At 38.5% G+C, this 15,988-nt stretch overlaps 1 protein-coding gene across 1 annotated transcript in view; it reads right to left on the reverse strand.

Annotated features, from left to right (window-relative positions):
- The window catches only part of g2e3 (G2/M-phase specific E3 ubiquitin protein ligase), an 87,571-nt gene that overhangs the window by 17,394 nt on the left and 54,189 nt on the right, over positions 1-15,988 (reverse strand). Inside the window, exons 10-11 of the mRNA XM_072569004.1 lie at positions 15,199-15,331; positions 745-1,061 (exon numbers count right to left, since the gene is read on the reverse strand). Of these exons, the coding sequence (XP_072425105.1) occupies positions 745-1,061; positions 15,199-15,331 (450 nt within the window). The remainder of the gene's footprint in view (positions 1-744; positions 1,062-15,198; positions 15,332-15,988) is intronic.

Consider the following 15,988-nt stretch of genomic DNA (forward strand, 5'->3'; position numbering starts at 1 on the left):
CATGACATACTGGTTCTGTTCATGTCACCTGGAACTTTATATTATCTCTGCACGGCTCCAGAGATTTGCGAACAGTGGATACTAGGTGACTGCCACAGTAGATGAAAGTACAGAATGTGGTGGGCCAGGGAATGGGTTGGGAAAAGCCATAAAGATAACGGGGATGGGTACAGGGACATAGCTTGGTATGGGGGCAATAATACCATTCCTCTTAGCCTGAATGGCACATATTAGCAAGGGGATCAAGGACAAGGGAGTGGATATAAGGCATGAGGTGACATGATGGGTGTGGGGTAGCAGAAAAGAGGGTATTTGGCAAGGAGGGCATGAGAGTTGGTGGAATAATTCACCTTTTATTCTTTACTTTACAATGTTGGACAGTACCAGTGTGTCATGGCAGGCCTTCTAACCTTCATACCTGATTCTTTTGGGATGACTCATCCCTATCTTGTGTGCATCCCTCTTTTCTTGGGGTTCGATTCTATTCCCTTCCCTAGGAATTCTAAAGCCATTACGTAAGTTCTAAATAGCATTCCTAATACCATCTGTTTACGAACAAATCTCCCACATATTATATACACAAGATACAAAAAAATGCATTGGTGTAACTCAAGAAAATTATCCATTTAACATTGTATTATTTAGCAATGCATCAATATTTACATATACATCAATATTAAATGCAATTACAAACTGAAAATAGCTATAATTCTGAACTTTTAATATATAATAAAAATATCTAACCTCGAGAATTTAGAGTCATGTTCTTTGAGGTAGCAGAACCTTCAAACAGAAGTGAATTTGCAAGATGATGCATCAGCAAACAAAAAAATTCATAACAGGGATTTCCAAGATCAATAGCAACTTGAGATTTTCTAGCATCATTTGAAAATTGAATGCAAATTGTGCTGGAGGGGCTGAATGTTTTGCGCCTCATCTCTCTCAGAGCTCCTTCCCAGACATTTGTTCTGTCAACAGAAATTCTTGAGATGACATTCAATTTGATTTGTGACCTTAAGTCTTTCAAAATGTCTGTATGGGATTTTGACGTGAATATTTGGCTGTGGAAGAAATAGTTAAAAAAAAAACAATATTTTCTAAATGAGGTTAATGACTGAATAAAATTGAGCAACTTCAATGTTTTGTTAAAAAAACATACAACTTTCTAATAATTGTTGTGAACTGCTTTATATTTTTAACAGTAGAATCACTTTCACTTTTCTAACAGTCATTAGGACGTTGTAGGATCTTTGACAACCAGCAATGAGAGCAAAAGGAAAAGGGATAGACCATAGGAGATGAGAGGTCAAAACAAGAAAGAACACGGAGAAGAAAAAGAGATTGGGGGATGAGTTTTTGCTCCTCCTGAGCTAAAGGACATTTCCAAAGATTTATTGATTTCATGGAGCTCTTAACTGCCAGCTTCTTCACTTTTACTGCCAGATTACTAAGTTCTGAGAAACCTGAAAGGTATCTCTTCAATTTAAATCAGGCTGTGGGAGCCCAATTTAAAGATGTTAGTGAAGAGTATAATTGGACAAAACTGCTGCAGGTATGAATGTGGCAGGTTGGATGCACATTCTCATTTAATTTTTAAAGTTCCCCTCATCACAGGGCATAATTAGTAGAGGATATGACCTGACAAGTCAGAGCAATAAGGAAGGTGGCTAAAAATGAACAACTTACAACATTTAAAATGCTGTGCAAATGCATTCATGGATAGATTTTTCATGTCAGGAAATGGAGCGATAAGGGAACTGGCAGGAAAGCAGAGTTGAGCAAGGTGATTGACATGAACATCGTGAATGGTGGATCAGGCTTGAAGGGTCACAGTATATATTCCTCCTATTTCTTCTGTTATGTCCTAAAGCAACTCAAAGGAGCATTATCAAATAAAATCTGCCATCAAGCCACATAAGGAGATATCAGGACTAAATCTGAGTGGTGTTATGCACAGACCAAAACTTTAGATCAATGCACATAATATGCAGCCAAAGCAAACAAAATATTGGGTTTTAATTCAAGTCACATCAAAGAACACCATTTGGTCGTTTGCATGTCTTTATTTAGAATGAATCGTCGTGGTGCCCGGTTCAAGGCCATACTCAAATTGGGTGATAGAGCAACCTTGGAAGATGCTCAGAGGAGAACTCGAGCTTAAAGTTATTTACGTAGACTTCAATAAGTTTGGTCTGTTTTCTTTGAAATGCCGTGGATTTGAAGGTCATCCAATAGATGTACTTAGAATAAAAGGGCTCAATCTGTGGGACAGATTGAACCATACCCGCTTTCATGCCTTTAAGTTATTTAAGAGCAGTACAAGTCTAGACGTTATGTAGGTTTTCCTTTTCCAGAATAGAGTGTTTCCGGAATATATCGTCAGCTTGTTGGCTATATCTGGATTCTCTGCATTGCGATATAAGGAAGATAAACCAGCACGTTGCTAAAACAGAGAAAAAACAAATTCCAGACAAAATATAGAATTAGTTAGTTAGGATTCAGTTCCAAATGAAGCTAATTGAACTTGAAAAAAAGAAGAAATTGAAGAAGCTTGAACTAGAAAGTGGGAAATGTGAAAACTCGATTTGAAGTCTAAAGAAACCTTTAATGAGTAAAGGTAAGGGAACACCCTGAAGTACAAAAAAAAGAGGGAAGGACAGAAAATTTGAATAGTACATAAAAAGACATTAATATGTGAACAGGGCATAGCAGTCAGATTTGATGAGTCAAAATTTAATTGCTGGTTCGGATTTGGCAAGGAAAATTCATACAGCTCCTAAACATTGTAAGATGTTCTTTACAGAGAGAGTTGTGAGAGCATGGAATGCGTTGCCAGCAGCAGTTGTGGAGGCAGGGTCATTGGGGACATTTAAGAGAATGCTGGACATGCATATGGTCACAGAAATTTGAGGGTGCATCCATGAGGATCAGTGGTCGGCACAACATCGTGGGCTGAAGGGCCTGTTCTGTGCTGTACTGTTCTATGTTCTATGGAACTGAAACATATCTTATTTGAGAAAATTGCTATGAGGTTACAGAGCATGTGAACTCAGATTAATGGAAATCAAATTCTAAACTGACATTGTTGGTAAGAATGTCCAGTCTGTTTCCAGAAAACATTGTAGTAGTAAATAGAGTTGGTGGCAAGGCAATAGCATTGGTACAGTTGCACAATGCTTCTTCAAAATTACCAGCTTAACATGTGTAGCTCAGAAAACGCAGGTGATTTTGCCCCAGTTCTGATAAAATTCCCATAATTCTGTGATTCACTATGTATATGGGAGAGCTGTTCCCCTGTTCACTCAGTAAAGTAGGCAAAAAGTTAATATTCTTAGAGACACAAGAGAAATAATCATTGATGGTGGCTGATGCTATGTCTTATTCGCTGAACAATGATCTGTGTGGGATGTTAATGGAAGTTATTTATATGTCCCCCTGATAAAGTTAATTTACAAAGTCACTTAGTAAATGCACTCATACCATTTTGCCTATTAGAATGGGTCTGTATTTCATTAGGAAATTAACTAGCAAAGATTAGATATTAGTACCATCAAACATTTTCAGGGAAGTTCGTGGAGGTGATGCAACTCAAGGTCCTCCAGAAGCAACATCCTGGACATTTCCCAGATTGTGTTGCAACGAGGTCCCAGGCCCTTGGCCTATACAATGTAAAGAACTCAGTTTAGGGGAACTCAGACCAAGTGTTGGGTTAACACAGATTTTTGTGTTGGAATAGGTGTGCAGACCCTAAAGAAATGTATGACTAAATTGTACAGCCAATCATATTTGATTTGAGGCCCGGGGCAGATTCTGGCTTGCTGTCCTCTCTTCTACACTGACATGGCGTCTGTGAATATCTCAGTATAATTATCTTTTGATTAGGAAGTGCATAGCTTCTCAAAGACCAAATGAGGAGTGAACAGTAAAACACTACGGAGTACTTCCAGAAAACTGTATGGATTGCCCATGAAATTCTGATGATCATTTGGACATTCACATGGCTCACGCTAATGTTATGATGTGCTTTTATTCACTAGAGTTATATGGAGAGGTGGTTAAAATTTTATAGAGCGTGCCATACATGGTTGGAAGACACAAAAGTGATCAGGCCAGGTTTATTGACAGCAGCTCCAACTTTTGATAAACCATTGAGGTTCCAGAGCCGGATCCAGGTCAAAGTCAAATCAAGGCATGAAACCTGCATCCCCATTCTAAGTGATTAAAGACTTAACAGCCATCTAGGTTTGTCTAATACATCGCATCAGTTATATGACACTTGCAATTTTTTACTTATAAATTCTGTGTCTTTTGTATCCTGCCCAATTAGCTACTTGATGAAGGAGCGGTGCTCCATAAGCTTGCACTTTCAAATAAACCAGTTGGAATATAACTTGGTGTCATGTCATTTTTAATTTTGTCCACCTCCACACCATGGATTTGACTAATTAGGCGTTCAGAAGCAATATTGTTAAGAAAGCTTTTACCAAGTGTTGAAATTACAATCCATTTTTAAAAGCCTAGTATGAGTTGCCAAGAGAAGTTCAGTCCAACCAGGTGTCAAATTTCATGTCACATCTTAAAAATTATTTACTTTCGATTGAGCATTTTGATCACTGACCAGCATTTCTTGTCTATGCAAAGAGGGAAGGTGGTATTATCGTTGACTGGAATTCAGAGACTCAGGTAATGCTCTGGGGATCTGTGTTTGAATCCTACTATGGCAATTAGTGGGATTTAAATTTAATGACAATTTGGAATTAAGAGCCTGATGATGACCACGAGTCAATTGTTGGAAAAAACCATTTGATTCTTTAATGTTCTTTAGGGAAGGAAACGGACATCTTTATTTGGTCTGACCTACGTGACTCCAGACCCACAGCAATGTGGTTTACTCTTAGCTGTCCTCTGGGCAATTCAGGGATTGGCAATAAATGCTGGCCTAGCAAGCAACACCTTCATCCCAGGAATTAAAAGATAAAGAGATAATATATAACCGCTGAGGCTAATAGCATCACTAATAGCGGGATACTCTGAAAAGTTATCACCAACATTACAAGCATAATAGCCTGCTGTTTTGAGTATCACCAGTATGGAGATAAAATATATAATTGTTGTTTATTGGAAGAGATGTGCCAAATGGTTCAACTAGCTTCAGACCTTTTGAATCAGTCCATGGACATGAAGTGAGAGGACTCCTTAAATTTACTAAGGATAGAGCTCGGGCATGGAGAAGAAATTAATCCCTCAGATGCTGTGTGCAAATTCAAAGACAGACTTTCAAAAAAAAACTTGAACAGCAGCTCAGGAACACCTTAAAAATTTCCAGCAAAAGAAGAATAAAAAGCTGAGAACTGAGAAATCTGAGGATAAGACTAGTCTAAGTATATCAGTTCTGGTGGCTTTGCCTAGCTAGCCACTGAAGGCTAGGTGTTATGGATATTATGATAGTAAAAAGAAACTAGAGATAAATTATGTAATCAGTACAACAGAAAGAAGAAAAATAAATCAACAGTTGTGTATTTTGAAGAAAAACTATAATTAGAAAGATAATCAGCTGGTGATTCCTTTTCAAGTGATAAATGAGGCAGATTCTAATAGGAACACACAAATGATCAGTTGAAGATGCGGCTCTCAAATAGAAACGCCTGTAATAAAATTAGCAAAGCGGGTGTTGAAACGATTAATGAAGATGTAACACCAATTTCCTGCGAAAGGGACATACCTGAACAGTTAAGAGAGACAATGAGTCTACATGTGGATAAGCCAAGTCAGACTTTTCTGGCTATTTATAAAATTTAATGTAAACATGCCATACCCAGTGAACAGAACTCTCAAACTCAATCCTAGTAATTGTCCCTGGTCAGGTAAGAAGTTCAATTTGCATTGGATAATGATATCATTAAACAGAGCTGGAGTCTTCACTTGAACTGTAGCAAAATCCCATGAGTCAGAGATTGTGTGTTGATTATTGCAAAATTAATGCAGTAACAATGATTTGCTGTCCAATTCCTTGACTTGAGAATTGTATTGATACAGTTGGGAATTCAGTCTATGTTAGCAAGATTAATTTGCTTAAAAAATTATTGGCAATTTCCTCAGACAGATCATGTCCATGAGATCAGCACTTTTTATGACCCCAATGTAGAACCTGTTTAGGTATAACGTCTCACCATTTAATTTGAAGAAATGCCTACAGGTTATTCATCCATGTGATTACTAGATTGTGTCTTGTATTACTAACCTATAGGAACAATCATAGCTGGGAAAATCATTCTAAGCATTTAGAATTCCAACAGAGCATTAAAACAGGTGGATTAGTAATATACAGAGGAAGCTCCATTATCCGAATGACACGGGTGGGGAGTATTTCGTTCGGCGAATCGAATGTCAGGTAATAGAGGTTCCTCTGTACTTGGTAAAAAGTGAGTTTGCTAAGGCCAACGTCAGTTATTTAAGGCTATTATAGGACAGAGTCAAGCAGTGCCTCCAGAAGTTAAAGTTCAGGCAATAACAGCCTAGCCTGTATCCAAGATGAAAATAGAATACTGTATATAAGTCGTGTAAAAGTTGATTTCATGTAAATGTCGACCCCTTATTTTTGGCCAAAAGCTCTTGTATTTTCCATATAATTTCACGTAGAAGTCGACCCTACTATATCACATTATAAACGTCTTACACAGGAAACTGTTCCCATTAACCCACTTAAACGAAAGCGCATTCATTCACTCATACCAGTAACTTTACTCATCATTCTTAGTTTACTATATTGCATCTTCATTCATAACTCTACTTAGCCCACTTGGTTTACTACAGCACGTTTTGATTCATTCATTCATACCTGTACTAAGTCTATTGGTACTTAATTCACTACACATCCAAAAGTTACTATTGTTAAAAAGTTAATCATGTTAATTCTACCATTATATCTGAATAAAAGTGAGTTATATTAGTTACATATATGACAAATGAGGTTCATTACATATATGAGAGTAAAGGAGGGAAACTGTAGAGTTTGGCGGGAAAGTTCAAGACGCTTACACATTCAGACTTTAATAAACGTTGCATTTGTTTTTAATATATTTTATTGAAAAATATATTTAATATTACAAATCAATACAATTCAAAACAATACAAAAAAACACCAAAAGTAAAAAGTCCAAATCGCCCACGTACAAATGTTTAAACATGTACAGAAAACAATTACATAAAAACTCCAACTACTTAACTACATAAATAATAACCAACAATAAACTAATAAATAATAATAATTCAGCTCAGCCAAACAAAACACTCGCTCTCAAATATAGAGAGCATTAGTTTTCACACATTCATACGTTTGCAGTTCCCCCTCTCTGGATATTGGACTCGTAAAGCACAATCGTAACAGCTACATAAAAGCCTTTATTAGTGTGGCAGACAAAACTGTGTCCAGGTATTCCAAAAAGTGCCACCATGTCTTACAGAAATTTTCAGTCTTGTGGTGAACCATACATGTGAGAAAATCTAAGGGAATATGCTCCATAATAATCTGCTGCCAACCCGACAGGCCTAGGGGATTTTCGGACACCCAACCTAACAAGATATTCTTTGTGCAGAAAGTGAGGATGTTGAAAAGTTTTTTCTTATGTGCATCTACAGGGAACACACTGGCCAAGAAGAGGAGAGATCAGGTTCTTCTCCACCCTTACAACCAAAATCCCCTCTATTGCACCCCCACAGCGCTCCAGTATGTTTGAAGCCTACCATAGGACCACACACAAATGGCCTGTATCAATACTGCACTTGGGACAAGAAGATATCCCTGGTTTAAATTTTGACAAATGATCTGGAGCCAAGTGGACCCCGTGGAGAATCTTCAGCTGTAAAGCATGGGTCCTGTTGTAAACTGATATCTTTCTTGTGTTTTCCCAAATATCTTCCCATGACTCTGAGGAGACCTCAACACCTAGCTCTCTTCCACACCCTGCAATCGATCAAACTCATCTGAGGGGTTGCCCGCCCAATTGATGATATTGAGTGCTGACAGAGAGTGTACTCTTGACTCTGGCCACTCTCCTCTCTATGTCAGATTTGTAGGGATCTGTCAAAAGTGCAGCTGTTTTAAAATAAAATCCCTAAACTCTAAGAAGAAACAAAAAAAAAGCGGTCCCAGTTAGATCACTCATATTTCCATGCTAACTGATCAAAGAACTTCACTGTATCTTCCTCAAATAAATCGCCCATGCAAGACACATTCCTAGCTGCCCAATGTTTGAATCCTGAATCTATCATCCCCAGTTGAAAACACTGCATAGCAACTATAGGTGTGAGAAGATGTTTTGCCAATATTGCCTTCCATCTGCTCAATTGTCCTCCATGCTTTAACAGTATTGATAACTACTGGGTTATGGCAATATTCCCTAACTGTCCTCATTTTGTCCAAAAACAGCAAGCTAGTAAAGGGGCACCCTGCCCGAGAGGTTTCGATATCTAACCATATTGAAAAAGGCTCCCCACAAGCAAAATCACTCATTTAAGATAAAAGCAAGCTTAGTTGGTAGTTTTTAAATGTCTGGGAGATCCACTCCCCCTCCAATCTGTGAGGCAATTGATGTTTAGCTAATTTAATTTGGGGCCGCTTACGATGCCAAATAAAAGAGCTGAACCAGTCGTCTAGTCTCCTGGGTGTTTGCTTATCGAAAATCAAGGGGAGCATCCATATAGGATACAACAATATGGGGAGAATATTCATCTTAATAAGTGCTGTACAATTTAACCATGAGACCGGAAGCACCTCCCATCTTTAAAGGTCTGGTTTGATTTTGTCAAACAATTGAACAAAATTAGCTTTAAACAACTGATCAAGAACTGGAGTGATGAATGTAGCCAAACACAAAACCCTCCTGTGACCACTTAAATGGGAAATTGATATTCGCCCTCAAGACGCTAGCACCTTTGTAAGGCCACCCATAGGCATAGCCTCTGATTTTGCAAAATTAATCTTGTACCCCGCAAAGGTGCCAAACGTGCTGATGCATTGTAGCAGGTGAGGCCCTAAAACTGCTGGATTGACAAAAAAAAAGACATTGTCTCCTCACAACAAGACGTAATTTTGACCCCACTTCTGGAGCCAATATATTAAGGATCCCTAGGAATGGCCTCTGCCAATGGTTCAATCACCAACGTAAAAAGCAATAGTGAAAGGGGACAGCTCTGCCAGCTGCCCCATAATCTTAAAATTGCTTGATCGCACCCCATTGGTGATGACCGCCGTGAGAGGGCCACTGTAGGAGAACCTTTACTATCTTATAAAGGCTTCGCCCAAGCCAAACTGCTCCAGAGTATAAAAAAGATACAGCCACTCAACTCGGTCAAATGCCTTCTCTGCAAGTAGAGAAATCACCAATCCCTGTATTGACTGTTGTCGACACACCTAAATTACATTAAGCAGCCTCCTAACATTGTTGGAGGATCTGTGGCCCTTTGAGAAGCCTGTTTAGTCCTCTTTAACAATAGAAGGAAACAGTCTCCACCTTAACACAAGAGTCTTAGAGAGGATTTTGAAGTCCATATTTAAGAGTAAAATGAGCCTGTACGAAGTACAGTCCTCCGGTACCTTTCCTTTCTTAAGGATAAATGAAATATTGGCCTCTCCTAGAGATGGCGAGAGACGATCATGATTATATGAGTCAATGAACATGTTAAGTATCGGGCCTGACAATATGTTTAAAAATTCCTTATAGAATTCACTGGGAAGTCCATCAGGACCGGGTTTCTTTCCACTTTGATGCTTATTCACAGCCTCATGCACCTCTTGCTCTGATAAAGGGCATTGAGAAAGGTCTCTTATTTGGGAGGGGGGAGGGTCACACCCAGGAGCTCCAGATCCTTGAAAAAGGGCTGTCTTGGCCCACCACTCCTCACAACCCTCAGATTGGTATGACTTTTGAGTAAAATCTTTAGAATGCCACATTAACCTTTTTGAAATCATACGTTAGGTTCCCTGACCCTTCCCTAATCAGCGTAATGGCTCAAGGGGTGCTCCTGTTCCCGCGAGATATACTAGGTACTTGCCTGGCTTGTCAACATGCTCATATAACCTTTGTTTTATGAAAGTAAGCTCCTTCTTTGTTGTCTGCACGAGCACGGAATTCAATGCAGACCACAGCGGCGTAATCCTCTGTAGCTTGACCTTCTCAGCTGCCTTCAACCGTCCTTTGAGGAGACGTTGCTGTTTGCCATTCTGCTGCTTCCTATTGGCAGAGTAGGAAATAACTAACCCCCTGTTTCCTAAAGGACAGACGGGCTATTAACCGAGCCTCAGTCAATGTCTCAAAATGCCCGAAATTCCCTAGAGAAGTACTCCTCAAACATATTATGCTTAAGGATTAAGTAATCCATTTGCCAGTGCCTCGGGCCCACTGTAACAGCCTTAATATTAACCAACAGGTACATTGGAGCATGATGGGAGATGGTAAAATTACCAATCGTGCAAGATGCCACGCAGCCCAGGGTTGCCATGGGGGTCAGGAAAAAAAGTCAATCCTGGTGTGACATCCACATGGATTGGAAAAAAATGTAAAATCCCTGCCAGTAGGGTGGAGACACTTCCAGACATTCATCAACCCTAACTCCACATGCAGATCCACTAACTGTTTCATTTGTACAGAGGACATCAGGGTGCCTTTGGGCAATCTGTCTATAGTGGGATTGAGACAATTAAAATCTCCCTCTATAAATGATATGCCGGGACTCAAGACTGATCAACTTAGAGAATGCATCGACCAGAAATTTGAGGGGATAGGCTGCAAGGCAATAAACATTTAAAACACCATCTTCTTCCCTGTTTATCAGGGCTTTGAGAATTATAACCCTCCCATGTGTGTCTTTACCACACTCTAGTAACTTAAATGGGAGATTCCTCTGAACCAATATAGCCACTCCCCTACTTCTGTTATTAAAAGATGAAAAGTAAACCCGATCAAAGCCATTCTGCTCTAATTTCAAATGCTCCCTATCATCCAAATGTGTCTCCTGTAACAAAGCAATATCCACATTTTCCTTTCTAAGACTCAAAAGTACCTTCTTCCTCTTAGGTGGTAAGTGACTCCCCTGGATATTCCAGGTACACCATTTAATCAAGTCCTTAGCTATAATATTCTGCAGTAACATTTAGATTCCAGAGAGGAGGAACCCAAACCACAAATTGTTGAGCCTTAGGTGTCGCAAGATCCATCGAACATAAAAACTGCATCAACTAAAACCACTACATTTAACAAACCTACAAAGCTATCAAAAATTATATACAACAAAAACTAAAAAACAAACCAACATATAAAAGCACCAGCAGCGCTGAAAAGGGGAACTCACTCCCTGCCCAAAGGGGGCACCTACACATCCTAAAACTCAACTTCCCATCCCGCTGTCAAAACTGAAAAAAACAAAGACTACCCAAACAACACTACTATTTGTACATACTAAATTGTTCAGATTAAGTTAATTTATCCACAACATCTCTTGCCTTCTCCCAGGTGTTAAAAGATATGTACAGATCAATCTAAGGTAATCTACAGCACCGTTGGATACCTCAGATTACTGGATCCCAAGCTCCCTCAGTCTTCTCTTGATGCCGTCATAGGATTTTCTTTTCTGGATCACCACCGCTCAAACGTCCTGGAAGAACATGATCTCAGAGCCCTAGTTAACTAGGGCCTGCAGATTCTTCTCCTGGATTCTGGAAGCTTCCATGATTCTGTCCTTATCTCCATAATGATGAAACCGCACCAAGATAGGATGAGGATATTGATCCAGACCTGACCACCATGCCATGACCCAGGGAGCCTTCTCTATCTTCAAGCCACTCATCCAGCCTCCAAGTTAAGGAATTTCGGCAACCAGTCCTCAATAAATTCTGTCGGCCGTTCACCTTCCTTACCCTGTTGCAGACCGACGATTCGAATATTTTTTCTCCTGTCCCTGTTCTCGAGGTCATCAACTTGGTCAAGCAAATTACGGACCTGCATGTCCAGGGCTTGGATTCTGTATCAGCTTCCACTACTGTGACTCTGTGTTCTACCTGATCCGTCCTTTTCTCCAGGACTTCCAGCTGCTGTTCATGCTTCTGCAACAGGAGAGAGATCAGGGCCAACTTCTCGTCTATCTGCTTACCCAACATCTCGTGAGATTTCACGAGCGTACTTCACCAAGGCCTGGAAAGAAATTGAGTCAGAGGATCCTGCAGGCTGGGCCGTGGGCCAGGCCTCAGACGTTCCTCCTCCCTTTGTCAGCATCCCTGAACAGCAAAACCCAAGTTGATTTTTAACTGTTTCCTGGGATTCCATGAGCTTTCCATAGTCTTGGAATATCACGGTGGCCAATGTAGGGCGGGTTAAAAGTTTGTCCCGCTTTCGCTGCAGTACGGAGCTCTGCAATGCGATCTTCCTAGATCGCCATCTTGGATCCCCCCAAATGTTTCATTTAAGTGTGCCATTATACCAGACCATGACGATGTTGAACAGTGTGATATTGCAGAATTTCAATGAATCTTTGACATGGTAAATTTTTGTACCAGTATGTATAAATAAACTTTATTACCAGTAATTCATTCTGGTTTCTCTTGCTTTTATCCGTAATTACCTTTACTGTAATTCATTGTGTTTTTCTTCTTTACCTGGGATTAGTTGAGCAATCAAATAGACTTCTGCTAATAATAGGATATTTCGAACTGCAGCATGAATTTCAGCCCCTCAAATAATGCCTGTGTAATAGTCGACCCTATAAATTGAAACTTTAAAAAAAAGGATAGAAAATTCGACTTTTACACGAGTATATACCATACTACTGTTTCTACCAGGAGTTTGTCTCTAACTTTAGTTCAGTGATCACACCATTAATGAATCTATTGAGGAAAATATGAAAATCAAATCAGACAGAATCTTGTCAGACTGTCTTTGAGAAGGCAAAGAATATATTAGTAACTGACGACACTGACTATCTCAAACTGTAATAGGCCATTCTACGCAGCTATTGCTTTTAGTGACATGAGATGATAAACAGTATGGCTTCAAGATGATGCTGGTATGGAATGATAGATTTGTTATTTTGCCAATCTGAACCAGTTTCAAACTAAGTTCTCAGCAGTTAAAAAAGCAGCTTTGTGTCTTGTTTTGCTCTGTGACAATCTGAAGTATTCATAACTAATAACCAAGGTGAAATATCAATGGCTTCTGACCATGCCCACTCATGTTTTTGAGAAATTTGGGATTAAGGATTCAGGATTGGAAGTTTAATGCTATAATAATTTATGCTAAAAATTATACATGTTACAGGCAATTAACAGCCTTGACAAAATGTCCTAGATTGAATATATTGGAAGAAAGAAGCCACAATCAAAACAGCAAATTACAACATATGAGACTGTAAGAATACTAAAAATGAAAAAGAACCTGGAACTGTATCACCAAAATACTTGTAACAGTTAAAATTTCAAGTTAAAATATTGCAATTCTGTCAAGAAAAAAGTTTATTGGACAACATGATAACAATGAAAGAGAATGTTACAAGTAAAGTAAATTAGGCGTTAAATATGTAGAATGTTATAAATTGTTAAATTTGGATAGCATTTATGACAACACCACAATGGTGCAGAGTTTTCATTTTCTTTGGAGGTGGTGTTAGAATTGTGGTTCAAAAGATTTTTGTTTCTTGGAACTGTATTTTTAGCTCACAGTAAACGATGGGATTTTTTGCAACAAGGTCTGTAGTTCTGTGGAGAGTGTGGTGTGTGCCAAGTATAAAAAGGGAATGTACTTTTTTGTAGCTTAAAGTATGATACCTACTAAATAAAATAATTTTTAGTCAAGGGCTGTTCTAGAGATCTGTTGTACTATGTTATAAAATGTGAAATCATTTGTATCATTTTGTCACCTATTAATTGGAAGTAAACATTTTTCTTTAACAGTTTCCACAAAGAACATGACACAAGTGATTTAATATGATTCAAAGAACTGCAATAGCATGTTGTTTCCAGTGAGGTTTCTTTCTTGGTGACATTTCTTCGCTATGTTACTCACTCAAGAATAATTTGGCAATATATGTTTCTTTCTTTTAATGATGCTCTCCCACAAAACAAGGTAACTGACTGCTTATATAAGCAAACATTTTGTTTGTGTTTCTTGTCAGCCTGATTGGATCAATTTGTTCCCAGAGACAAATAACAAATTTGAGAGAGAGAGAGAGAGAAAACGGATGCTAAAATGTCAGGACAGCATACACAATTGGAGTTGAAGGAATTATCCTAATCTTTAACAAGTTCAACAACCTATGCTCACAGAATAGTTACAAACCAAGATTGAAATAAAAATAATTGGCTGTTCAAGCCAAGAAGCAGTGTGGGTATATATTTGACAAACTTACAATGTGATACAAAGTAACTTGCCTTAAGGCTGAGCCACTCTCTCAAATGAAATGAAGCAAAAACATGAAGCAATAAAACTTTCTGATTAATCATTAGATTGTCACCAAAAAAATGCATGTTTAAAGTTGGAAAAACAGAGAACCTTTAATGAATTAATACATTTTTGTTAACCAGGGTTATGAATGAGTACAAGTCAAGATATATGAAGCTGCATGGACAATCAGCCATGACGCCATTGAATGGCAGAATATTTCCGCATTCTTTTAAGTCCATTATAGCTTTATTTTGTAGATGAGGGTGAAAAGGAGACAGAAAGGGTTAAGGAGAAAGCTCATTTCAGGGAAGGAAAAAGGAAGACATCAGCATCGTTCTTCAATATGGTGTGAGATCAGCAAGTGGCTTTGTCTGAAGAAAGGCACCTAAAGTTTTAGATGCTATCCAGATCTGGTAATGGGTGGATAAGCCAGATTTGTGGCAAATACGATTAAGGTTTTGACATAAGTGATTGAACATAAGGCTGTAAGAAAGTAATGGGGATGGCCAAGATTAAAGACACTGAGGTTTTGCTGAAAACCTGGGCATCCATGACAGAGATAAACAGAGTTGCAAGTGCAAAGAGAGAGATAGAGACAGACAGAGAGCAAATGGAGTTAGAAGGGATAGATAGTCATAGAATTGATCATAAATATTTGAGTTTTAGAATTTAGAAACTGGCAGCAGTGACAATGTTTTTAAACCAAAATGCTAATTACTGGGGTCTTATTCCCATAACTTGTCAATCAATACATTTTTGCCACACTAACCAGTTTTTGCACTCTTTCCTAGCTTCACTCGATAATTTACGGCATTTAGAAGGAGAATGCCGTGACCCTTGATTATCTGCAAGTTTCCTTTTCGGTGATTTTCTCTTTTTGTTAAGCCTTTTTCTTAACTTATCTATGAGAAAAATGAAAACAATTTCATAAAGTGAAATCTGGAAAATTTAATAGAACACATCATTAATGAATAAATATCTACAATTTGAGCATTTTTCTTTGCTTTAAACCCACGCTTCAGGCAGTGATCATGATTGCATCAGTATAGACAGGAGGCATTTTGTTCATGTATTTCAAGTCACTCAGTTGGCAATGAGTTTTGGATTGAAAATAAAATCAAAACACTTTCAATTCAGTTACCATGCAAAGTGACTGTCATCTCAGATTTAAGCATTTATGTAGCATTTCACTTTGTCAGCTCTAGTTTTGCACATAGCCTTTACCTGACAGACCTTCATTCCTTTACATTCTAAGGCTCTTAGTCTTAATCCAGTATGCATGCCTTAACCACTGAAATAATCTCACTAGTGCTTAGTAACTGCAGAAGTCACTGAGAATCAGTACTGCAAATGAATATGCTGTTTATTTGAGACCTAAAGTCCTCTGTTGAGTGCATTTGACACATATGCTATAAATAAAATGTCAAGAGTGTAGTGGAATGCAGCTTACTTATTGGAAGGATAGAGCAGATGAAAGGAATGAATCTTAATATCATTCACCAAAAAAGGCAACTGCTCAATTGTCTTATTTGCTGCATGACTGTTTATGCTTTGGGTAG

The sequence above is a fragment of the Chiloscyllium punctatum genome, chromosome 4 (genome assembly GCF_047496795.1).
Source record: "Chiloscyllium punctatum isolate Juve2018m chromosome 4, sChiPun1.3, whole genome shotgun sequence".
NCBI lineage: Eukaryota > Metazoa > Chordata > Chondrichthyes > Orectolobiformes > Hemiscylliidae > Chiloscyllium > Chiloscyllium punctatum.